The sequence below is a fragment of the Somniosus microcephalus genome, chromosome 3 (assembly GCF_052327205.1).
Source record: "Somniosus microcephalus isolate GS21.2 chromosome 3, FLI_Smic_1.0, whole genome shotgun sequence".
NCBI classification, from domain to species: domain Eukaryota; kingdom Metazoa; phylum Chordata; class Chondrichthyes; order Squaliformes; family Somniosidae; genus Somniosus; species Somniosus microcephalus.
In genome coordinates, this window is record NC_140989.1 from 370,227,327 (window position 1) to 370,254,055 (window position 26,729).

Sequence of the window (26,729 nt, forward strand, 5' to 3'; positions counted from 1 at the left end):
GACAAGGGGAACCCTATCGTGGTTCCGGGAGGGAGGGGCAGGGGTGAAGGCAGAAGTGCGGGAGATAGAACTGACACGGTCGAGGGCAGTGTCAACCACGGTAGAGGGGAATCCTCGGTTGCGGAAAAAGGAAGACATGTCTGAAGCACTGGTGTGGAAGGTGGCATCGTCGGAGCCGATACGGCGGAGATGGAGAAACTGGGAGAATGGAATAGAGTAGATTGGGACTCTACTCATTGGAGTTCAGAAGAATGAGAGGCGATCTTATTGAAACATATAAGATTGTGAAGGGGTTGGATCGGGTGGATGCGGGGAAGATGTTCCCGATGATGGGTGAAACTAGAACTAGGGGGCATAGTCTTAGAATAAGGGGCTGCTCTTTCAAAACTGAGATGAGGAGGAACTACTTCACTCAGGGTGGTAGGTCCATGGAATATGCTGCCCCAAAAAGCTGTAGAAGCTACATCATTACATAAATTTAAAACAGAAATAGACAGTTTCCTAGAAGTGAAGGGAATTAAAGGTTACGGGGAGCGGGCAGGAATTTGGACGAGTTTAGGTTCGGATCGGACATGGCCCTGTGGGTAGCGGAGCGGGCCCAGGGGCCGTGTAGCCTGGTCCTGCTCCTATTTCGTGTGTCTAATTCTGTTAGATTCAGGAGATGGTTCTGTGATAGTAGATTGGCGGTTAGGATCAGATCAGCCATGATCTTATTGAATGGCGGAGCAGGCTCGAGGGGCCGATTGGCCTACTCCTGCTCCTATTTCTTATGTTATGTTCTTATGTACTGCCCCTCCGACAGTGCAGCTCTCCCTCAGTACTGCCCCTCCGACAGTGCAGCTCTCCCTCAGTACTGCCCCTCCGACAGTGCGGCTCTCCCTCAGTACTGCCCCTCCGACAGTGCGGCGCTCCCTCAGTACTGCTCCGACAGTGCAGCGCTCCCTCAGTACTGCTCCTCCGACAGTGCAGCTCTCCCTCAGTACTGCCCCTCCGACAGTGCGGCGCTCCCTCAGTACTGCCCCTCTGACAGTGCAGCGCTCCCTCAGTACTGCCCCTCCGACAGTGCGGCGCTCCCTCAGTACTGCCCCTCTGACAGTGCAGCGCTCCCTCAGTACTGCCCCTCTGACAGTGCGGCGCTCCCTCAGTACTGCCCCTCCGACAGTGCAGCTCTCCCTCAGTACTGCCCCTCTGACAGTGCGGCGCTCCCTCAGTACTGCACTGGGAGTGCCAGCCTAGAATTTGTGCTCAAATGTCTGGAGTGGGACTTGAACCCGTGACCTTCTGATTCAAAGGCCAGAGTGCTGCCCACTGAGCCACGGCTGACACTGTGCCTGTCTGTGCGTTTGAATCTATGCATTTCTGCGTCTGTATCTATGTCTGTGTGTGTGTGTCTATGTGTCTGTATGTGTGTGGTGTTCGAGTGTGTGTGCAGGTACGTGCGGGGGGGTGTGTAGTGTGTTCCGAGTGTGTGTGTGCGTGCGGGTGTGTGCGTGTGAGCCTGTGTGTGTACGTTGCGGTGATCATCTACCGGAAGCCACACCCTTGCAAAGGACTTTGTTTGATGGCTTGTACCTTGAACCTGTTAACCACCCTGGTGTGCAATGGGAGATTGGGTCCCTCCCCGGTCAAGGGATCAATAAACAGAGCTAACGCAGAGACATTTCTACAAATGTTGCAAATAAATCGTAGCAATTTATTGATAAAAAAATCCATGCAACGCATGTAAAATAAAATACAAAAGTACCGGAGTGAGGATGAGAAACCGCCCTATCCCAGAACCGCTCGCTGCAGATCATCACTTCGGATTAATTGGAGTCTACATTTTCCCAAAATTACACCCATTATTTATTTAAGACACATGACAGTCTTGAGTCATGTTCGAAGCACAACTCGAGTGTGGAAAGTAATCCCGAGGTCACTTCTATTCGATATCGCTGGCTCGACCCATTAGAGAGGCACACAAGACATTGAGAGTAAATTCATTAAATGCGAATAATTAGGATTTGGAGTTTGTTTGCCAGAAGCAAAGTACGATTATAAACTGCAGCACCAAAGCAAAGCTAAAAAAACAAACTTTATTCCCAGAGACTGAAGGAATCAGTAAATATTCGGTTGCAGGTCACGCGAATATTTCCCCCGCGGACGGAAGGTAAAAGATGTGCGTGTTTCTCAAAACATCGATTCTTTGATTAATGACCGATCAGAAAATTCTACTCAGAGCAGAGCCAAGCAACCATGGGCCCCTTGTCCAAATCGGAGCAATTCGGCCGAACCAGATCTTAGAATCTTCTCTCACATTTCAACAGAAGTGACGGTCAGGCCCAGGATCACAGTGACTGAGCAGCAAGCTCTGTTCTAATCTACAGGATTCAGGGATTTGTGTAACCAGTTTCAAGGATCAGGTTCCACAATCCCCTCCACTTTGCTTCACCTAGGGACTGGGAACACTGGAACAGGAGGCCATTCAGCCCCTCAAGTCTGTTCCGCCATTTAATGATCTATATCCTGACTCCACCCGCCTTGGCTCCATATCCTTTCTACTCTTGTCGAGCAAAAATCCATTGATCTCAGATTTAAAATTATTCACTGACCATCTGCTTTTTGTGGGAGAACGTTCCACACTTCTATCGTGAAGAAGTGTTTCGTAACTTCTCTCCTGAATGGGGATCAGGGGACTGGGGATTTGTGGAGGGATCGGGGCCTGGGGTTGCGGGGGGTCTGGGGTTGCGGGGTGGGCTGGGAATTGGGGCCTGAGGATCGGGGCCTGGGGTTGCGGGGTGGACTGGGGATCAGGGCCTGGGATTGCGGGGGGTCTGGGGTTGTGGGGTGGGCTGGGGATTGGGGCCTGAGGATCGGGGCCTGGGGTTGCGGGGTGGGCTGGGGATCAGGGCCTGGGGTTGCGGGGGGCTGGGGATCGGGGCCTGGGATTGCGGGGGCCTGGGGATCGGAGCCTGGGATCTGCCCTTTGTCGGTCTCTGTCTTGAGCAGCGAATGGAATTTTCTGATCTGGTGAAATCTGGTTCCCCGAGAGAATAGGAGCGGTTTTAGCGGGACTGGATGCCCAGAGCTGTCTTCATGTGTTCATACACCACGTAGCTGATGCTGACGGCAGGGATCACCTTCATGAAGTTGGGGGCCAGACCCCTGTAGAGGCCAAACGGACCCTCATTGGCCACGATCTTTCGGAACAGGCCAACCATGTTGAGCTGTTTTGATTCCTCCAGCGAAGCTGCGAACACACCAGTTTCTCTGTTAACACCACAATGTGAATCTCGGCTTCAGACATTCTGTGACGGGCTCAGGATGTGAGCGTCGCTGGCACGGCCGGCATTTATTGCCCATCCCCAGTTGCCCTGAGAAGGTGGGGGTGGGCCTTCTGCTTGACCCGCTGGGAGCGGGTTTGATACAAACCGAACTAGGAAATAAATTAAAAAGCAGGACCTCAAAAGGTAGTAATCTCAGGATTACGCCCAGTGCCACATGCTCGCGAGAGCAGAAATATGAGAATCGGCCAGATGAATGCGTGGCTGGAGAGATGGTGCAGGAGGGAGGGATTTAAATTTCTGAGGTATTGGAACCGAATCTGGGGAAGGTGGGACCTGTACAAGCCGGACGGGTTACACCTCGGCAGAACCGGGACCAATATCCTCGCAGGGGGGTTTGCTAGTGCTGTTGGGAAGGATTTAAACGAGTATATCAGGGGGCTGGGAACCTAAGTGGGCCCAGAACGGAGAGAAACAAAGCTGGAAGTGCAAGTTAGAAAAGGAGTCAGCAAAACTAGTAGGGAGCAGAAAGAAAGGCCAACAGTAAACAGGGTCAAAGTGCAGAAAAATATTAAACAGGCAAAGTTGAAGGCACTTTATCTAAATGCACGTAGCATTCGCAACAAGGTGGATGAATTAATGGCACTAATAGAAGTAAATGGGTATGATGTCATTGTCATTACAGAGACATGGTTGCAGGGTAACCAAAGCTGGGAACTGAATGTTCCGGGGTACTCAACATTTAGGAAGGACAGACAAAAAGGAAAAGGAGGTGACGTAGCGCTGTTAATAAGGGATGAGATCGGTACGGTAGAGATAAAAGATCTTGGCTCGGCAGATCATGATGTAGAACGGGAATCAGTTTGCGTGGAGCTAAGAAACAGCAAAGGGAGGAAAACATTGGTGGGAGTTGTGTATAGGCCACCAAACAGTAATGGTAATGTAGGGCACAGTGTCAATCAAGAGATTGGAAGTGCATGTAACAAGGGCAATACGGTAATCATGGGGGACTTTAATCTACATATTGACTGGGCAAATCAAAATACCACTAATGGTGTGGAGGACGAAATCTTGGAATGCATGCGAGATGGTTTCCTGGATCAGTATGTGGAGGAACCGAATGGAACAGGCTATTCTGGATCTGGTACTGAGTAATGAGAAAGGGCTAATCAATAATCTTGTGGTAAAGGGGCCTTTAGGGACAAGTGACCATAATATGATTGAATTTTACATTAAGTTTGAGAGTGATGTAGTTCAATCTAAACAGGAAACTACAAGGGTATGAGGGACAAGTTGGCCATGGTAGATTGGGAGACTACACTAAAAGGTATGAAGGTGGACACACAATGGCTAACATTCAAGGAAATAATGCATAATTTGCAACAAACATATATTCCTCTAGGGCATAAAAACCCAAAAAGGAAAAGTGATCCAACCATGGCTAACAAAAGAAATTAAAGCTAGTATTAAGTCAAAGGAGGAAGCTTATAAAGTTGCCTGAAAAAGCGACCACCCTGAGGATTGGGATCTTTTTAGAAATCAGCAAAAGGGGACCAAGAAATTGACAAAGAAAGGGAATATGAGCACAAACTAGCGAAAAATATAAAAACTGATTGTAAAAGCTTCTATAGGTATGTGAAAAGTAAAAGACTGGCGAAGGTAAATGTAGGTCCTTTACAGTCAGACGGGAGAATTTAAAATGGGGAATGAGGAAATGGCAGAGAAATTAAATAAATACTCTGGAGTGTCCGGCAGTTTTGAGGGAACGGCAGCAGCTCGGTCCCGTCGGTGCCGGATAGCACAAAGTTTCCTGTACTAGCAAAATTAATGAGACTAAAAGTTGATAAATCCCAAGGACCAGATGACCTACATCCTAGGGTTTTGAAAGAGGTGGCCATTGGGATAGTGGACACATTGGTTGTCATCTTCCAAAATTCTATAGATTCTGGAATGGTTCCTGCAGATTGGAGGATAACAAATGTAACCTCGCTATTTAAGAAAGGAGGGAGTGAGAAAACGGGGAACTACAGACCTGTTAGCCTCACATCAGTAGTTGGGAAAATGCTGGAATCTATTATAAAGGATGCAATAACTGGGCACTTAGAAACTAATAGTAAGATTGGGCAGAGTCAACATGGATTTATGAAAAGGAAATCCTGTTTGACAAACCTATTGGAGTTCTTTGAGGATGTAACTAGTGGAGTAGACAAAGGGGAACCGGTAGATGTGGTGTATTTGGATTTTCAGAAGGCCTTTGATAAGGTCCCACACAAGAGGTTGGTGAACAAAATTAGGGCACATGGAATTGGGGGTAATATACTAGCATGGATTGAGAATTGGTTAACAGACAGAAAACAAAGAGTAGGGATAAACGGGTCTTTTTCAGGATGGCAGGCTGTGACTAGTGGGGTACCGCAAGGATTGGTGCTTGGGCCCCAGCTATTCACAATCTATATCAATGATTTGGATGAGGGGACTAAATGTAACATTTCCAAATTTGCTGATGATACAAAGCTAGGTGGCAGTGTCAGTTGTGAAGAGGATGTGAAGAGGCTTCAAGGGGATCTCGACAGGCTCAGTGAGTGGGCGAGAACATGGCAGATGGAATATAATGTGGATAAATGTGAAGTTATCCACTTTGGTAGAAAAAACAAAGGCAGAGTATTTCCTAAATGGTGAACGATTAGGGAATGCAGATGCTCAAAGGGACCTGGGTGTCCTTGTACATGAGTCACTGAAAGTGAATGTGCAGCTGCAGCAAGCCATTAGGAAGGCAAATGGTATGCTGGCCTTCATTACAAGAGGATTTGAGTACAGGAGTAAAGAAGTCTTACTCCAATTATATAGGGCCTTGGTGAGACCACACCTGGAATACTGTGTACAATTTTGGTCTCCTTACCAAAGGAAGGATATACTTGCCATAGAGGGAGTGCAACGAAGGTTCACGAGATGGCGGGACTGCCGTATAAGAGATAGAGTAAACTAGGTCTGTATTCTCTTGAATTCAGACAAATGAGAGGGGATCTCATTGAAGCATACAAAATTATTACAGGGCTTGATAGGGTGGATGCTGGGAGAATGTTTCCCTTGGCTGGGGAGTCTAGAACCAGGGACCACAGCCTCAGAACTGAGATGAGAAGAAATTTCTTCACACACAGGGTGGTGAATCTTTGGAATTCTGTACCTCAGAGGGCTGTGGAGGCTCAGTCATTGGGTATATTCAAAACAGAAGTCGATAGATTTCTGACTAGTAAGGGCATCAAGGGATATGGCAATAGGGCCGGTGAATGGCGTTGAGGCAGAAGATCAGCCATAATCTCATTGAATAGTGGAGCAGGCTCGAATGGCCGACTCCTGTTCCTATTTCTTATGTTCTTATGTCTTGCTCGGCTACTTCAGAGGGCAGTTAAGAGTCAACCACGTTGGTGTGGGACTGGAGTCACATATAGGCCCAGACCGGGTAAGGACGGCAGGTTTCCTTCCCTAAAGAACATTAGTTGGGTTTTTACGACAATCCGACAGTTTCATGGTCACTTTTACTGATCTCAGATTTTTATTGCCAGATTTATTAAACTGAATCCAAGTTGTCAACCTGCCCACAGTGAGAATTGAACTCACTTTCTCTGGATTATTAATCCAGTAACAGAACCACTTTACGGCCTGTACCCCATCAATTTTCACACGTACTGTTGTGAATAGTAGAGAATATTGTCCCCAGGGAGTGATATTCAGGCTAAGTGAAGTAGGAACAGGCAGAGAGAGCAGTAATATGCAGGCGAAGGATACTCCTCTCACTGTACACAAAGAGCAGCCATTCACAGCCATCGAGTAGAAGACACAAAAAGCATACCAGATATGGTGGGGAACCAAGCGTCTAATGAGGGTGAGGAACTTAACAGAATTAATATAAGTAGAGAAAAAGTATTAGAGAAACTAATGGGATTAAAAGCCAACAAATCCCCTGGACCTAACAGCCTCCATCCTAGGGTTCTAATAAAGGTGACTGCAGAGATAGTGGATGCATTGGTTTTGATTTTCCAAAATTCCCTAGATTCTAGAACAGTCCCAGCGGATTGGAATGTAGCAAGTGTAACATCGCTTTTCCAGAAAGGAGGGAGAGAGAAAACGGAACTACAGGCCAGTTAGCCTGACATAATTTGTCGGGAAAATGCTGGAATCCATTGTTAAGGAAGTGGTATCAGGGCACTTAGAAAATCATAACATGATTAGGCAGAGTCAACATGGTTTTATGAAAGGGAAATCGTGTTTGACAAATTTATTAGAGTTTTTTGAGGATGTAACTAGCAGGGTAGATAAAGGGGAACCAGTGGATGTACTATATTTGGATTTCCAAAAGACATTCGATAAGGTGTCACATAAAAGGTTATTACACAAGTTTAGGGCTCATGGGGTTGGGGGTAATACAGTAGCATGGATAGAGGATTGGTTAACGGACAGAAAACAGAGAGCAGGGATAAACGGATCTTTTTCAGGTTGGCAGGCTGTAACTAATGGGGTGTCGCAAGGATCAGTGTTGGGGCCTCAGCTATTTTCAATCTATATTAATGACCTAGATGAAGGGACCAAGTGTAATGTATCCAAGTTTGCTGACGATACAAAGCTAGGTGGGTCAGTAAGCTGTGAGGAGAACACAAAGTCTGCAAAGGGAGCTAGATAGACTAAGTGAGTGGGCAGTAAGGTGGCAGATGGAGTATAATGTAGGGAAATGTGAGGTTATTCACTTTGGTAGGAAGAATAGAAAAACTATATTTTTTAAATGGTGAGAAACTTTCAAATGTTGGTGTTCAGAGAGATTTGGGTGGCCTTGTGCAAGAAAGACAGAAAGCTAACATGCAGGTACAGCAAGCAATAAGGAAGGCAAATATAGAAACATAGAAGATAGGCGCAGGAGTAGGCCATTCGGCCTCTCGAGCCTGCTCCGCCATTCAATGCGATCATGGCTGATAATCCAAATTCAGTACCCTGTCCCTCCATATCCCTTGATCCCTTTAGCCTTAAGAAATATATCTAACTCCTTCTTGAATATATTTAATGAATTGGCCTCTACTGCCTTATGTGGTAGAGAATTCCACAGGTTCACCACTCTCTGGGTGAAGAAATTCCTCCTCATCTCTGTCCTAAATGGCTTACCCCTTATCCTTAGACTGTGACCCCTGGTTCTGGACTCCCCGGCCATCGGGAACATCCTTCCTGCATCTAGTCTGTCTAGTCCTGTTAAAATTTTATAAGTTTCAATGAGATCCCCTCTCATTCTTCTAAACTCCAGCGAGTATAAGCCCAATCGAACCAATCTCTCCTCATACGTCATTCCTGCCATCCCAGATATCAGCCTGGTGAATCTTCGCTGCACTCCCTCCATGGCAAGAACATCCTTCCTCAGATAAGGCGACCAAAACTGCACACAATACTCAAGGTGTGGTCTCACCAAGGCCCTGTACAACTGCAGCAAGACATCCTTGTTCCTGTACAAATGGCATGTTGGCCTTTACTGCAAGGGGGTTGGAGTATAAGAGTGAGGAAGTCTTGCTACAATTGTACAGGACCTTGGTGAGACCACACCTGGAGTACAGTGCACAGTTTTGGTCTCCTTATCTAAGGAAGGATATACTTGCCTTGGAGGCGGTGCAGTGAAGGTTCACTCGATTGATTCCTGGGATGAGATGGCTGTCCTATGATGAGAGATTGTGTGGAATGGGCCTATACTCTCGAGTTCAGAAGAGTGAGAGGTGATCTCACTGAACCATACAAGATTCTGAAGGGGATTGACAGGGTAGATGCTGAGAGGTTGTTTCCCCTGGCTGGAGTGTCTAGAACTAGGGGGCATAGTCTCAGGATAAGGGGTCGGCCATTGAAGACCAAGATGAAGAGGAATTTCTTCACTCAGAGTGTTGTGAATCTTTGGAATTCTCTGCCCCAGAGGGCTGTGAATGCTGAGTCTTTGAGTATTTTCAAGGCTTAGATCGATAGATTTTTGGACTCTAGGGGAATCAAGGGATATGGAGATCGGGTGGGAAAGTGGAGTTGAGGTCGAGGCTGCCGTACCTCCTACTCCTGCTCTTATTTCTTATGTTCTTAGTCACCTGGCCTGTGTCGGACTGAGATATATTGACTGGCAGAGCAGAGGGTGAGCTACACAACAGTCACTGCATGTTCCTGATCCTCAGTAATACTGTTGGTCTAAACTGCTGTATGTTTTAATTACAAAGGCAGGAAAAGGACAGACTGACCGTCCCTGGATTATCAGCACCTTACCCTGCGCTTGCATCCGTGTCCTGATCAGGGCTAACGGATAGCTGGCCAGCTGTCCACAGGTACTGGATATGGTGCCGCAAGCTACCAGGACCAACACTCCTGGGTCAGCAGAGTCCTTGGCATATTTATTTAACCAGGTCTTCTTCAATGTCTACAAGGGAATGAGAGAAGAATTCAGAGCAGTGAGAGGATCGAACAAACACTCCTTTACACAAAATATACAGTACTGAAACAGGCCATTCGGCCCAACTGGTCTGTGCCGGCGTTTATGCTCCACACCAACCTCCTCCCACCCCTCTTCATCTCACCCTATCAGCAGATCCTTCTATTCCTTTCCCCCTCGTGTGTTTATCCAGCTTTCCCTTAAATGCATCTGTACTATTCGCCTTAACCACTCCCTGTGGTAGCGAGTTCAAAACTGCACACAGTACTCCAGGTGTGGTCTCACCAAGGCCCTGTATAACTGTAGTAAGACATCCTTGCTCCTGTACTCAAATCCTCTTGCAATGAAGGCCAACATACCATTTGCCTTCCTAACTGCTTGCTGCACCTGCATGTTTGCTTTCAGTGATTCGTGTACAAGGACACCCAGGTCTCTTTGTACATCAACATTTCCCAAACAATCACCATTTAAATAATACTCTGCCTTTCTGTTTTTCCTACCGAAGTGGATAACTTCACATTTCTCCACGTTATACTGCATCTGCCATGTATTTGTCCACTCACTCAACTTGTCCAAATCGCCTTAAAGCCTCTTTGCATCCTCCTCACAACTCACAATCCCATCTAGTTTTGTGTCGTCAGCAAACTTCGAAATATTACATTTGGTTCCCTCATCCAAATCATTGATATATATTGTGAATAGCTGGGGCCCAAGCACTGATCCCTGCGGTACCCCACTAGTCACCGCCTGCCACCCCAAAAAAGACCCCAGCTGTTCACAATATACATTAATGATCTGGACGAGGGAATTGGATGTAATATCTCCAAATTTGCAGATGGCACAAAGCTGGGTGGGCGGGTATGCTGTGAGGAGGATGTCGTGAAACTTCAGTACGATTTGGACAGGTTGGGTGATTGGGCAGAAACATGGCAAATGCACTATAATGTGGATAAATGTGAGGTTATCCACTTTGGTGGCAAAAACAGGAAGGCAGATTATTATTTGAATGGCAATAGACTGGGAGAAGGGGAAGTGCAAAGAGACCTGGGTGTACTTGTGCACCAGTCGCTGAAGGTAAGCATGCAGGTGCAGCAGGCGGTTAAAAAGGCAAATGGTATATTGGCCTTCGTAGCAAGAGGGTTCGAGTACAGGAACAAGGATGCCTTGCTGCAGTTGTACAGGGCCTTGGTGAGACCGCACCTTGAGTATTGTGTGCAGTTTTGGTCACCTTATCTGAGGAAGGACGTTCTTGCCATGGAAGGAGTGCAGCGAAGATTCACCAGGCTGATACCTGGGATGGCAGGAATGACGTATGAGGAGAGATTGTGTCGATTGGGCTTATACTCACTGGAGTTTAGAAGATTGAGAAGGGATCTCATCGAAACCTATAAAATTCTGTCAGGCCTGGACAGACTAGATGCAGGAAGGATGTTTCCGATGGCCGGGGAGTCCAGAACCAGGGGTCATAGTCTAAGGATAAGGGGTAAGCCATTTAGGACTGAAATGAGGAGGAATTTCTTCACCCAGAGAGTGGTGAACCTGTGGAATTCTCTGCCACAGAGGGCGGTGGAGGCCAGTTCATTAAATATATTCATGAAGGAGTTGGATATATTTCTTAAGGCTAAAGGGATCAAGGGATATGGGGAGAAGGCAGGACAGGGTACTGAATTTGGATGATCAGCCATGATCTCGTTGAATGGCGGAGCAGGCTCGAAGGGCTGAATGGCCTACTCCTGCTCCTATCTTCTATGTTTCTATGACCCATTTATTCCTACTCTCTGCTTCCTGTCTTGTTAACCAATTTTCAATCCATGCCAGTATATTACCCCCAATCCCATGTGCTTTAATTTTGCACACTAAGCTCTTATGTGGGACTTTATCAAAGATATTCTGAAAATCCACTGGCTCTCCCTTATCTATTCTACCAGTTACATCCTCAAAAAACTCCAGTAGGTTTGTCAAACACAATTTCCCTTTCATAAATCCATGTTGACTTTGTCTAATCCCGTTGATATTTTCTAAGTGTCCTGTTATCACATCCTTTATGGTGTGGAGATGCCGGAGTTGGACTGGGGTGGACAAATTTAAGAAGTCACACAACACCAGGTTATAGTCCAACAGCTTTATTTGAAATCACAAGCTTTCGGAGCGCTGCTCCTTCTTCAGGTGAAGTGGAGAAATGCCTAAAGACACAGCTTATATAGTCAGAGAATCATGTCAGATGTTTACAGGTAACCTTTCCAACTGCCATTTATCACACCTCGGCAGAGAGATAATCACAGCAGTCAAAGGTGTGAATGGTGTCCAAACAGGTCAGTCAGGGAAACATTACATCAAAGAACAATGAGGTGGGGTCACAAGGGGTCAAATATTGCAGATGCTGGGGTCTGTATGAAAAACAAAAAAAGACAAAAAACATTTTTTTTGGCTGGAAATCACAGCAGGTCCGGCCGCATCTGTGTAGAGAGAACAAGCCAATATCGACTCGAGTCTGGATGACCCTGCATCAGGTGGGGTTACATGTAGCGTGACATGAACCCAAGATCTCTGTTGAGGCCGTCCTCATGGGTGCGGAACTTGGCTATCAGTTTCTGCTCGACGATTTTGCGTTGTGTGTCTCGAAGGCCGCCTTGGAGAATGCTTACCCGAAGATCGGAGGCTGAATGTCCTTGACTGCTGAAGTGTTCGCCGACTGGGAGGGAACACTCCTGCCTGGTGATTGTTGCGCGGTGTCCGTTCATCCGTTGTCGCAGTGTCTGCATGGTCTCGCCGATGTACCATGCTCCGGGGCATCATTTCCTGCAACGTATGAGGTAGACAACGTTGGCCGAGTCACATGAGTATGTACCATGTACCTGGTGGGTGGTGTCCTCACGTGTGATGATGGTATCTGTGTTGATGATCTGGCATGTCTTGCAGAGGTTGCTGTGGCAGGGTTGTGTGGTGTCGTGGTCGCTGTTCTCCTGAAAGCTGGGTAATTTGCTGCGAACGATGGTCTGTTTGAGGTTAGGCGGCTGTTTGAAAGCGAGTAGTGGAGGCGTGGGGATGGCCTTAGCGAGGTGTTCGTCGTCATCGATGACATGTTGAAGGCTGCGAAGAACATGGCGTAGTTTCTCCGCTCCGGGGAAGTACTGGACGACGAAGGGTACTCTGTTGGTTGTGTCCCGTGTTTGTCTTCTGAGGAGGTCTATGCGATTTTTCGCTGTGGCCCGTCGGAACTGTCGATCGACGAGTCGAGCGTCATATCCCGTTCTTACAAGGGCGTCTTTCAGTGTTTGTAGGTGTCCATCGCGTTCCTCCTCGTCTGAGCAGATCCTGTGTATTCGCAGGGCTTGTCCATAGGGGATGGCTTCTTTAACGTGGTTAGGGTGGAAGCTGGAGAAGTGAAGCATCGTGAGGTTGTCCGTGGGCTTGCGGTAGAGTGAAGTGCTGAGGTGTCCGTCTTTGATGGAGATTCGTGTGTCCAGGAATGAGACCGATTCTGAGGAGTAGTCCATGGTGAGTTTGATGGTGGATCCGCAGTGCAGCTACCGAAGAAGAAAGAGTCAAATTGGACCCCTCCGGAGGGTCGCTGCCCTAAGCTTGACATGTATGCTCAAGCTGTCAGGAGATGCATCAACGCCAGATTCATCAGCTGCACTCACAAAGACAGTCCAGAATGTCACCCGAGCACAACGCAACGCCATCCACGCTCTCAAGACCAACCGCAACATCGTCATCAAACCAGCAGACAAAGGAGGTGCCATCGTCATACAGAACAGAACGGACTATTGCAAAGAAGTATACCGACAACTGGACAACCAGGAACACTACAGTTACTCGCAGATCCGACCAAAGAACACACCCGCCAACTCAACAGACTGATCAAAACCTTCGATCCAGACCTTCAAAGCATCCTACATGCTCTCATCCCACGTACTCCCCGCGTGGGAGACTTCTACTGCCTCCCAAAGATACACAAAGCCAACACACCTGGACGTCCTATCGCATCAGGCAACGGAACCCTGTGTGAGAACCTCTCTGGATATGTCGAGGGCATCCTGAAACCCATCGTACAGGGAACCCCCAGCTTCTGTTGCGACACTACAGACTTCTTACAGAAACTCAGCACCCACGGACCAGTTGAACCAGGAACACTCCTCGCCACGATGGACGTCTCGGCACTCTACACCAGTATCCCCCACGATGACGGCATCGCTGCGACAGCCTCAGTACTCAACACCAACAACAGCCAATCTCCAGACGCCATCATACAACTCATCCGCTTCATCCTTGACCACAATGTCTTCACCTTCGACAACCAGTTCTTTACCCAAACACACGGAACAGCCATGGGGACCAAATTTGCACCCCAATACGCAAACATCTTCATGCACAAGTTCGAGCAAGACTTCTTCGCTGCACAGGATAGTTTCTAAGCTCTCTGTGGTGTAGCGGGGACTGTTTGTAAACCAGGGCCCTTAAATATATCATTTAACTGTAGTGTAATTGGTGGGATTGATTTGATTTAATTTATTTTGAATTAATTAAAGGGTAAGTCATGACAGGAGAGCTTGGCCCCGTGGTATGCTCCTCCTGCGCTATGTGGGAACTCAGGGACACTTCCTGTGTCCCTGACAACCATGTGTGCGGGAAGTGTATCCAGCTGCAGCTACTGGCAGACCACATTGCGGCGCTGGAGCTGCGATTGGATACATACTGGACCATTCGCAATGCTGAGGACGTCACGGATATCACGTTTAAGCAGTTGGTCACACCGCAGGCAAAGGTTGCACAGGCAGAAAGGGAAAGGGTGACCAACAGGCAGAGTAGTAGGCGCAGGCAGGTAGTGCAGGAGTCCCCTGTGGGCATCCCCCTCTCAAACAGATATACCAATTTGGGGGATGGCTTACCAGGGGAAGGCAGCAGCAGCCAACTTCCTGGCACCAGGGGTGGTTCTGCTGCACAGGACGGGAGGAAAAAGAGTGGGAGAGCTATAGTGATAGGGGATTCTATTGTAAGGGGAATAGATAGGCGTTTCTGCGGTCGCAAATGAGACTCCAGGATGGTGTGTTGCCTCCCTGGTGCAAGGGTCAAGGATGTCTCAGAGCAGCTGCAGAACATTTTGGAAGGGGAGGGTGAACAGCCAGTTGTCGTGGTGCATATAGGTACCAACGATATAGGTAAAAACCAGGATGAGGTCCTAAAAGCTGAATACAGGGAGTTAGGAGGTAAATTAAAAAATAGGACCTCAAAGGTAGTAATCTCAGGATTGCTACCAGTGCCATGTGCTAGTCAGAGTAGAAATAGAAGGATATTTCAGATGAATACGTGGCTAGAGGAATGGTGCAAGGGATAGGGAGTCAAATTCCTGGGACATTGGAACCGGTTCTAGGGGAGGTGGGACCAGTACAAAATGGACGGTTTGCATCTGGGCAGGGCCGGGACCGATGTCCTAGGGGGAGTGTTTGCTAGTGCTCTGGGGGAGGGTTTAAACTAAAATGGCAGGGGGTTGGGAACCTGAGCAGGGAGATAGAGGAAAGGGAAACAAGGATAAAAGCAAAAGACAGGAAGGAGAAAAACAAAAGTGGCAGACAGAGAAATCAAGGATTTAAATCAAGCATGGCCACAGTAAATAATAATTCTAAAAGATCCAAGAGCGTTAAAAAAACAAGCCTGAAGGCTTTGTGTCTTAATGCGAGGAGCATTCGTAATAAGGTGGATGAATTAGCTGCGCAAATAGAGGTAAACGAATATGATATGATTGCGATTACGGAAACATGACTCCAGGGTGGCCAAGGCTGGGAACTCAACATCCAGGGGTATTCAATATTCAGGAAAGATAGGCGAAAAGGAGGTGGGGTAGCATTGCTGGTTAAAGAGGGGATTAACACAATTGTAAGGAAGGATATTAGCTCTGATGATGTGGAATCTGTATGGGTAGAACTGAGAAATACCATGGGGCAGAAAACGTTAGTGGGAGTGGTATATAGACCTCCAAACAGTAATGCGGAGGTCGGGGATGGCATTAAAAGGGAAATTAGAGAAGCGTGCAATAAGGGCACAGCAGTCATCATGGGTGACTTTAATCTACATATAGATTGGGCTAACCAAATTAGTAACAATACTGTGGAGGAGGAATTTCTGGAGTGTATATGGGATGGTTTCCTGGACCAATATGTCGAGGAACCAACTAGAGATCAGGCCATCTTAGACTGGGTATTATGTAATGAGAAAGGATTAATTAGCAATCTTGTTGTGCGAGGCCCCTTGGGTCGGAGCGATCATAATATGATAGAATTCTTCATTAAGATGGAGAGTGAAGTAGTTGACCCAGAGACTAGGGTCCTGAATTTAAATAAAGGAAACTACGATGGTATGAGGCGCGAGTTGGGTAGGATTGATTGGGGAATGTCACTCAAAGGGTTGACGGTAGATAGGCAATGGCAAACATTCAATGATCGCATGGATGAACTACAGAATTTGTTCATCCCAGTTTGGCATAAAAATAAAACGATAAAGGTGACTCAACCGTGGCTAACAAGGGAAATTAGGGATAGCATAAGATCCAAGGAGAGGACATATAAATTGGCCAGAAAAAGCAGTAAACCTGAGGATTGGGAGCAGTTTAGGATTCAACAAAGGAGGACAAAGGGATTAATTAAGAGGGGGAAAATAAGAGTATGAGAGTAAGCTTGCAGGGAACATAAAAACTGACTGTAAAAGCTTTTATAGATATGTGAAGAGAAAAAGATTGGTGAAGTCAAGCGTATGTTCCTTGCAGTCAGAATCAGGGGAATTTATAATGGGGAACAAAGAAATGGCAGACCAATTAAATACATACTTTGGTTCTGTCTTCACAAAGGAGGACACAACCTCCCAGAGATGTCGGGGAACATAGGCTCTATGAAAGGGAGGAACTGATAGAAATCAGTATTTGTAGGGAAATGGTGTTAGAGAAATTGACGGGATTGTAGGCCAATAAATCCCCAGGGCCTGATAATCTACATCCTAGGGTACTTAAGGAAGTGGCCCTAGAAATAGTAGATGCATTGCTGATCATCTTCCAACATTCGATGGAATCTGGAACAGTACCCATGGATTGGAGGGTAGCTAATGTTACCCCACTGTTCAAAAAAGGTGGTAGAGAGAAAACAGGGAATTACAGACCGGTAAGCATGACAATCGGTAGTGGGGAAAATGCTAGGGTCCATTATAAAAGATGTAATAGCAGAGCACTTGGAAAACAGTGACCGGATCGGACAAAGTCAACATGGATTTACAAAAGGTAAATCGTGCTTGACTAATCTACTGGAATTTTTTGAGGATGTAACTGGTAAAATAAATAAGGGAGAACCAGTGGATGTGGTGTATTTGGACTTTCAAAAGGCTTTCGATAAGGTCCCGCATAAGAGATTAGTGTAAAGTTAAGGCACATGGGATTGGGGGCAAGGTATTGACTTTGATAGAGAACTGGTTGGCAGACAGAAAGCAAAGAGTTGGAATAAACGGCTCTTTTTCCAAGTGGCAGGCAGTGACTAGTGGGGTACCGCAGGGATCGGTCCTAGGACCCTAGCTACTCACAATATATATTAATGATCTGGACGAGGGAACTAGATGTAATATCTCCAAGTTTGCAGACGACACAAAGCTGGGTGGGCGTGTGTGCTGTGAGGAGGATGCCGAGAAACTCCAGTATGATTTGGACAGGTTGGGTGATTGGGCAGAAGCATGGCAGATGCAATATAACGTTGATAAATGCGAGGTTATCCACTTTGGTGTCAAAAAGGCAGATTATTAACTGAATGGCAATAGATTGGGAGACGGGGAAGTGCAACGGGACCTGGGTGTCCTTGTGCACCAGTCGCTGAATGTAAGCATGCAGGTGCAGCAGGCGGTTAAGAAGGCAAATGGTATGTTGGCCTTCGTAACGAGAGGGTTTGAGTACAGGAACAAGGATGTCTTGCTGCAGTTGTACAGGGCCTTGGTGAGACCACACCTTGAGTATTGTGTGCAGTTTTGGTCACCTTATCTGAGGAAGGATGTTCTTGCCATGGAAGGAGTGCAGCGAAGATTCACCAGGCTGATTCCTGGGATGGCAGGAATGACATATGAGGAGAGATTAGGTCGATTGGGCTTATACTCACTGGAGTTTAGAAGAATGAGAGGGGATCTCATTGAAACTTATAAAATTCTAACAGGACTGGACAGACTAGATGCAGGAAGGATGTTCCCGATGGTCGGGGAGTCCAGATCCAGGGGTCACAGTCTAAGGATAAGGGGTATGCCATTTAGGTCAGAAATGAAGAGGAATTTCTTCACCCAGAGAGTGGTGAACCTGTGGAATTCTCTACCACAGAAGGCAGTAGAGGCCAATTCATTAAATATATTCAAGAAGGAGTTAGATATATTTCTTAAGGCTAAAGGGATCAAGGGATATGGGGAGAAAGCAGGGACAGGGTACTGAATTTGGATGATCAGCCATGATCTCATTGAATGGTGGAGCAGGCTCGAGGGGTCGAATGGCCTATTCCTGCTCCTAGTTTCTATGTTTCTACCGCGCCATCTCCAACCTCCCTTTCCTTTCCCAAGTTCTTGAACGTGCTGTCACCTCCCAAATCCGTGTCCACTTTTCCCAGAACTCCTTATTTGAATCACTCCAATCAGTCTTCCGCCCCTGCCACAGCACTGAAACTGCTCTTCCCAAGGTCACAAATGACATCCTAATTCACTGCAACAAAGGTAAACGATCCCTCCTCGACCTGTCTGCAGCCACTGACACTGTTGAGTCCCAGAGCGAGCAAGCACTGAGTGCGAGTCATCAAAGAGTGCTGAGAGTTTGGGTAAGTGCGAGAGTTCTTTAATTGTTATTTCTCTTTAAATCATTCTTGATAAGATTACTTAAGCAGTTTAAGTAAAGGGGAAAAGTTAAATATTTGGGATTCTGTTGGTTTAAGAAGAGTAAAACAAGGTTACACTGCAGTAGGAGTAAATTGGCACAGCAGGCGGTGGAAACCAGTTTTCTAACCAATCAGCAAGGGTGACTCATTTGGCTGTAAACAAACAAAAAGTATAAAAAGACCAGTCCTACTGCGAGCAAGCACTGAGTGCGAGTCATCAAAGAGTGCTGTGAGTTTGGGTAAGTGTGAGTTAGGGTCAGTGGGGTGTTAGGTGCTCTTTTCAAACTTTAACTCTGTGGGTTGTAGTTAATAAGGCCTTTCTGGTGCAGAGTGACTGTTGGTAAACCATTTAACTGGTGTAACTAGAGGGATTGATTTAATTTAAATCCAATTAATTAAAGGGGATACTAGCATCTAAAATCGGGCAGAGGGTGTCCATAACTAACAATAAAAAATTTCAATTAATTACATAGAATGGAGCAGGTGATGTGTTACTGTTGCGAGATGTGGGAGCCGGTGAACCCCATTGAGGCTCGCGGTGATTACGTCTGTGACAAGTGTCTGCTGCTACAGGAACTCCAGCTCCGTGTTGATGAGCTGGAGTCTGAGCTTCAGACACTGCGACACATCATGGAGGGGGAGAAGTACCTGGACTCTGTGTATCAGGAGGTGGTCACACCTATGAAGTTAATTAATTCAGATGTAGTCCATGGTCAGGGACAGGACGGTGTGACTACGAGTGAGGCAGGTACGGGATTCCAGGAGGTAGAGCTGGAGGAGCCGCAGCCCTTGCTCTTGTCCAACAGGTTCGAGGTTCTTACTCCCTGTGGGGACAGGAGCAGGGACTGCAGGGAGGATAAGCAACCTGGCCACAGCACCGTGGAACAGGGGGCCATTCAAGGGGGGGGGGGGAGTAAATAGAAATGTTGTAGTGGTAGGGGATAGTATTATTAGGGGGATAGATAGAGTTCTCTGCAGCCGAGAGCGAGAGTCCCGAAGGCTGTGTTGCCTACCCGGTGCCAGGGTTAAGGACATCTCCTCTGGGCTGGAAAGAAACTTGCAGTGGGAGGGGGTGGATCCAGTTGTCGTGGTCCATGTTGGTACAAACGACGTAGATAGGACTAGGAAGCTGGTTCTGTTAAAGGAGTATGAGCAGCTAGGGGTCAAATTAAAAAACAGAACCTCAAGGGTAATAATCTCTGGATTATTACCTGAGCCACGAGCGAATTTGGCTAGGACAAATAAAATTAGAGAGTTAAATGCGTGGCTCAAAGACTGGTGTGGGAGAAATGGGTTTTGCTTCCTGGGACACTGGCACCAGTACTGGGGCAGGAGAGAGCTGTTCCGTAGGGACGGGCTTCACTTGGCCAGTGCTGGGACTAGAGTCCTGGTGGATCATATAACTAGGGCTGTAGAGAGGGCTTTAAACTAACTAGTGGGGGGAGGTTCCTAGAGAGCAAATAATAAAAATGACAACAGAGAAGGTCATAGACTTAGGTAGCAGTGGGGAAATTAAAAACCAGAGCGTGTCAGGAAGGGGCAGAAGGTATGGAGTAAAAGGTAAAGTAATAAAAAGGGCAAAAGCAGGAACTAAGTGTCCAAAACATATTTGAAAGTTCTCTATCTGAATGCACGTAGCATTCGTAACAAAATAGACGAGTTAATGGCACAAATAACTACATATGGGTATGATCTTGTGGCCATTACAGAAACATGGCTGCAGGGTGACAATGCCTGGGAATTAAACATACCAGGTTATTTAACGATCAGGAAGGACAGGCAGGAAGGAAGGGGAGGTGGGGTGGCTATGTTAATTAAGGAAGGAATCACTGTAATACAGAGAAATGATATTGGGTCAAAAGATCAGGATAATGAAACAGTTTGGGTGGAGGTAAGGAATAATAAGGGGAAAGAAACACTAGTGGGCGTAGTCTATAGGCCTCCGAACAGTTGCAACTCTGTTGGACGGAGTATCAATAAGGAAATAGTTGCGGCTTGTAATAAGGGAGCATCTATAATTATGGGGGATTTTAACTATCATATTAATTGGACAAATCAAATTGGGTAGGGCTGCCTTGAGGATGAGTTCATTGAGTGTATTAGGGATGGGTTTCTTGAGCAGTATGTAACTGAACCGACCAGGGGGCAAGCAACCTTAGATCTCGTCCTGTGTAACGAGACAGGATTAATTAAAAATGTCCTAGTAAAGGATCCCCTTGGAATGAGTGACCATAACATGGTTGAATTCCATATTCAATTAGAGGGTGAGAAGGTTGGATCTCAAACAAGCGTGCTAAGCTTGAATAAAGGAGACTATGAAGGTATGAGAGCGGAATTGAGTAGAGTGGATTGGGAAAATAGATTAAAGGGTAAGACGATACATGATCAGTGGTGTACATTTAAGGAGTTATTTTCCACTGAGAAGAAAAGGGTGTAAAAGAAAAGACAGCCATCCGTGGCTAAGTAAAGAAATTAAGGATAGTATTCGACTAAAAACAAGGGCATATAAGGTAGCCAAATCTAGTGGGAGGATAGAGGATTGGGAAAACTTTAAAAGACAGCAAAAAATAACAAAAAGATTGATTAAGAAAGGGAAGATAGATTATGAAAGTAAATTAGCAAAAAATATAAAAACAGATAGTAAGAGTTTTTATAGTTATATAAAAAGAAAAAGGGTGGCTAAAGTAAATGTTGGTCCCTTAGAGGATGAGACCGGGAAATTAATGGTGGGAAATATGGAGATGGCAAAAACACAATGAATATTTTGTATCAGTCTTTACAGTAGAGGACACTAAGAATATCCCAACACTGGACAAACAGGGGGCTATGGGGGGGGGGGAGGAGCTAAACACGATCAAAATCACTAAGGAAGTGGTACTCGGTAAAATAATGGGACTCAAGGCGGATAAATCACCTGGACCTGATGGCTTACATCCTAGGATCTTGAGGGAAGTGGCGGTAGGGATTGTGGATGCATTGGTAATAATTTTCCAAAACTCCCTGGACTCCGCAAAGGTCCCGGCCGACTGGAAAACTGCTAATGTAACACCCTTATTTAAAAAGGGCAGTAGACAGAAGGCTGGAAACTATAGACCGGTTAGCCTAACATCTGTGGTAGGTAACATTTTGGAGTCCATTATTAAGGAGACAGTAACAGGACATTTGGATAATCATAATTTAATAGGACAAAGTCAGCATGGTTTTATGAAGGGGAAGTCATGTTTGACAAATTTGCTGGAGTTCTTTGAGGAACTAACATGTAGGGTGGATAAAGGGGAACCAGTGGACGTAATGTATTTAGACTTCCAAAAGGCATTTGACAAGGTGCCACACAAAAGATTATTGCTTAAGATAAAAAATCACGGGATTGGGGGTAATATTCTGGCATGGATAGAGGATTGGCTATCTAACAGAAGGCAGAGAGTTGGGATAAATGGTTCATTCTCAGACTGGCAATCAGTAACTAGTGGTGTTCCACAGGGGTCAGTGCTGGGTCCCCAACTCTTTACAATCTATATTAACGATTTGGAGGAGGGGACCGAGTGTAACATATCTAAGTTTGCAGATGATACTAAGATGGGAGGGAAAGTAGTGAGTGAGGAGGACATAAAAAACCTGCAAGGGGACATAGACAGGCTAAGTAAGTGGGCAGAGATTTGGCAGATGGAATACAATACTGGAAAGTGTGAGGTTATGCACTTTGGCAGGAAAAATCGTAGAGCAAGTTATTATCTTAATGGCAAGAAACTGGAAAGTACTGAAGTACAAAGGGATCTGGGGGTCCTGGTGCACGAAACTCAAAAGGTTAGTATGCAGGTGCAGCAAGTGATTAAGAAGGCCAATGGAATGTTGGCTTTCATGCTAGGGGGATAGAATATAAAAATAGGGAGGTATTGCTTCAGTTGTACAAGGTATTGGTGAGACCGCACCTGGAATACTGCATATAGTTTTGGTGTCCATACTTAAGAAAAGACATACTTGCTCTCGAGTCAGTACAAAGAAGGTTCACTCGGTTAATCCCGGGGATGAGGGGATGGACGTATGAGGAGAGGTTGAGTAGATTGGGACTCTACTCATTGGAGTTCAGAAGAATGAGAGGCGATCTTATTGAAACATATAAGATTGTGAAGGGGTTGGATCGGGTGGATGCGGGGAGGATGTTCCCGATGATGGGTGAAACTAGAACTAGGGGGCATAGTCTTAGAATAAGGGGCTGCTCTTTCAAAACTGAGATGAGGAGGAACTACTTCACTCAGAGGGTGGTAGGTCCATGGAATATGCTGCCCCAAAAAGCTGTCGAAGCTACATCATTACATAAATTTAAAACAGAAATAGACAGTTTCCTAGAAGTAAAGGGAATTAAGGGTTACGGGGAGCGGGCAGGAATTTGGACATGAGTCTAGGTTCGGATCGGACATGGCCCTGTGGGTAGCGGAGCGGGCCCAGGTAGCCTGATCCTGGCTCCTATTCCGTGTGTCTAATTCTGTTAGATTCAGGAGATGGTTCTGTGATAGTAGATTGGCGGTTAGGATCAGATCAGCCATGATCTTATTGAATGGCGGAGCAGGCTCGAGGGGCCGATTGGTCTACTCCTGCTCCTATTTCTTATGTTCTTATGTTCCATCCTTCTCCAACGCTTCCCCACCATCGTCCAGCTGGGTGGGACTGCACTCGCCTGGTTCCATTCTTATCTATCTAATCATAGCCAGAGAATCACCTGCAACGGCTTCTCTTCCCGCTCTCACACCGTTACCTCTGCTGTCCCCCAAGGATCGATCCTTTGCCCCGTCCTATTTCTCATTTACATGCTGCCCCTGAATGACATCATCCGGCAACACGATGTGAGATTTCACTTGTATGCTGACGATACCCAGCTCGACCGCTCCTCCTCCACAGTCTCTATACTATCAGACTGCTTGTCCGACTGAGTAGAAATTTCCTCCAATTAACCATCGGGAAGCCCAAAGCCATTGTCTTTGGTCCACGCCACTAACTCCGTTCCCTTTCAATTCAATTCAATTCAAATCGCTTTATTGGCATGACAAGTTACATCTTATGTTGCCAAAGCATCGAAAAACATTCATGTTTGTACATAAAAATACAGATCTATCCATACAGTGTATAAACAGATATATCCCTGAGTGTATAAATATACATTCATATATTTTATATATACTCTTTTCTTATATTTAGTGGTTGTCCCTCTGTTTATGGCAAGCTGTAACATAGTGTGCCGCTAGTGTTACACAATTTCTCTCTTCCCCTAGTAGGTATGGGAGTTTTTGGTCGTCATTCAAATTTCTGAATTTCGGGCATATTTTTGTGAATTTTGGGTAGAAATTCTCCCTTATGCCCTGATATTTTCTACAAGCTGTGAGGAAGTGTCTCTCTGTCTCCACCACTCCCTGACTGCAGTGAGAGCATATCCTGTCCTCTCTTGGTAGCCGGGTCTGCCTGTGTCTACCTTTTTCGATCGCCAGGCTATGTTCACTAAGTCTGTACATTGTCAAGGTTTTTCTCAATTTGCTATCCTTTACCATGGTCAGGTAATCAGCCATGTTGTATTGTCTGTTTAGGGCCAAGTAGCAATTGAGTTTGCTTTGGGTTTTTGTTGTTTCTGCCCAATATGACAGATATTTTTCCTTTTGCTTAGCGACGATTGTGTTGGGTCGAATTCTTTGTGTTATGCTGTCACTGTCCTGGGGCTGGTTATTGTTAGTAGTGTTAGTAGTTACTTCACTGAGTCTCAGGACTAGTTGACTGAGGGTATTCTTCTTTATGGTCCTCTCTTGGCATTTCAGGGCTTCGTAATGATAGCATTGGGGGTTGCTCATTTCTAGGTGTTTCCAAAATTTGGTGGCTCTTTTTTGGATAGTGATTATTAATGGGTATTGGCCTAGTTCTGCCCTGCATGCATTGTTTACGGTTTTCCTTTGAGTCCGGAGGATACTTTTACAGAATTCTGCCCGTGGGATCTCAATTGGGTGTTTGTCCCATTTTGCAAATTCTCTCCCCCCCCCTCCCCGCTCTCTCCCCCTCCCTCGCTCTCTCCCTCTCCCTCCTCGCTCTCTCCCCCTCCCTCGCTCTCTCCCTCCTCGCTCTCTCCCCCTCCCTCCCTCCCTGCTCTCTCTGCCCTCCCTCCCTCCCTGCTCTATCCCCCTCCCTCCCTCCCCGCTCTCTCCCCCTCCCTCCCCGCTCTCTCCCCCTCCCTCCCCGCTCTCTCCCCCCCTCCCCCCGCTCTCTCCCTCCCTCCCTCTCCCTCCCTCCCCGCTCTCCCTCCCTCCCCGCTCTCTCCCTCCCCGCTCTCCCCCTCCCTCCTTCCCTCCCCGCTCTCTCCCCCTCCCTCCTTCCCCGCTCTCTCCCCCTCCCTCCCCTCTCCCCCCCCTCTCTCTATCCCCCTCCCTCCCTCCCCGCTCTATCCCCCTCCCTCTCTCCCCCTCCCTCCCCGCTCTCTCCCCCTCCCTCCCCGCTCTCTCCCCCTCCCTCCCCGCTCTCCCCCTCCCTCCCTCCCCGCTCTCCCCCCTCCCTCCCCGCTCTCCCCCCTCCCTCCGTCCCCGCTCTCCCCCTCCCTCCCTCCCCGCCCCTCCCTTTCACTGATTCGATCTCTCTCCCTGACAACTGTCTAAGGCTGACCAAGTCTTTTCGCAACCTTGGTGTCATATTTGATCATAAATTGAGCTACTTATCTCATATCGGCAGCATAACTTAGACCACCTATTTCTACCTCCATAACATCACCTGTCTCCACCCCTGCCTCAGCTCATCCGCTGCTGAAACCCTCATCCTTGCCTTTATCACCTCTAGACTTGACTATTCCAACGCACTCCTGTCCGGACTCCCGAGTTCTATCCACCATAAACTTAAGGTCGTCCAAAACTCTGCCGCCAACTCGCACCAAGTCCTGCTTACCCATTTCCCCTGTGCTCGCTGACCTACATTGGCTCCCAGTTAAGCAATGCCTCGATTTTAAAATTCTCATCCTTGTTTTCAAATCCCTCCGTGGCCTCGCCCCTCCCTATCTCTGTGATCTCCTCCAGTCCTATAATCCCCCTACACCTCTGCACTTTGCTTATTCTGGCCTTGTGAACAGCCCCGATTTTAATCACCCCACCACCGGCAGTCGTGCCTAGGCCCTAAACTCCGGAATTCCTTCCCTAAATCTCAACGCCTCTCGACCTCTCTTTCCTCCTTTAAACCGACCTCTTTGACCAAGCTTTTGCTCACCTGCCCTAACATCTCCTAATATGGCTCGGCGTTAAAAACATTTTTTTTTTTTTAACAACACTCCAGGACAAGTTGAGAAGGCTGTTAAAATGCATACAGGATCATTGGCTATTTTAAAAGAGGTATAGAGTACAAAAACAAGGAAGTTATGATAAAGCTTTATTAGGCCTCAGCTGGAGTATTGTGTTCAATTCTGGGCACCACACTTCAGGAAGGATGTCAAGGCCTTGGAGAGGGTGCAGAGATTTATTGGAATGGTTCTATCTGGAAGGCCCTAGTTGGCCTTTCATTCATGCCCTGAAACTGCCAGTTCTCCACGTCCCTTCGGATGTTGGGCTTGACCAAATCCAGCCGGCATCTTAGGTTTCTATTATAGAACATCATGGCGGGAGTTTGGTTAGTAACCATATGCGTTGCATTCCTATATGCAAATAAGAAGTTATCCACCTTGTGCTGAAGTTTTATGTCTTCATTACCCATGGCCTTGATGGCTTTCTTGAAGGTCTGGACAAACCTTTCAGCCAATCCATTGGTGGCGGGATGGTATGGGGCGGACGTGTAGTGCTTTACCCCATTGTTCTTTAAGAACTTTCTGAATTCTTCGGACACAAATTGCGGTCCATTATCAGAACATACCTGTTCCAGCAGCCCATTCCTGGCAAATATGGTCCTTAATACTGTGATGGTTTTTTCCGTGGTGGTGGAGGACATCTTTATTACCTCCGGCCACTTGGAGTGTGCATCAACTGCGATTAAGAACATTGAGTCCATAAATGGACCAGCAAAGTCGATGTGCACCCTTTGCCAGGGAGATGAGGGCCACTCCCATGGATGTAGAGGGGCCTGTGGCGGAGCATTTTGGACCTTCTGACATCCTAGGCAGCTCTTGGTCATGTCTTCGATGTCTCCATCGATACCTGGCCACCA

The 26,729-nt window shown here is 46.8% G+C and overlaps 1 protein-coding gene across 1 annotated transcript in view; it reads right to left on the minus strand.

Moving 5' to 3' along the window:
* Nucleotides 1-1,668: 1,668 nt before the first annotated feature.
* Nucleotides 1,669-26,729, minus strand: part of LOC147122435 (mitochondrial adenyl nucleotide antiporter SLC25A24-A-like) — a 72,203-nt gene continuing 47,142 nt past the window's right edge. The window contains exons 9-10 of the mRNA XM_085983593.1: nt 9,537-9,687; nt 1,669-3,229 (exon numbers count right to left, since the gene is read on the minus strand). Of these exons, the coding sequence (XP_085839719.1) occupies nt 3,045-3,229; nt 9,537-9,687 (336 nt within the window). The 3' untranslated portion in view covers nt 1,669-3,044. The remainder of the gene's footprint in view (nt 3,230-9,536; nt 9,688-26,729) is intronic.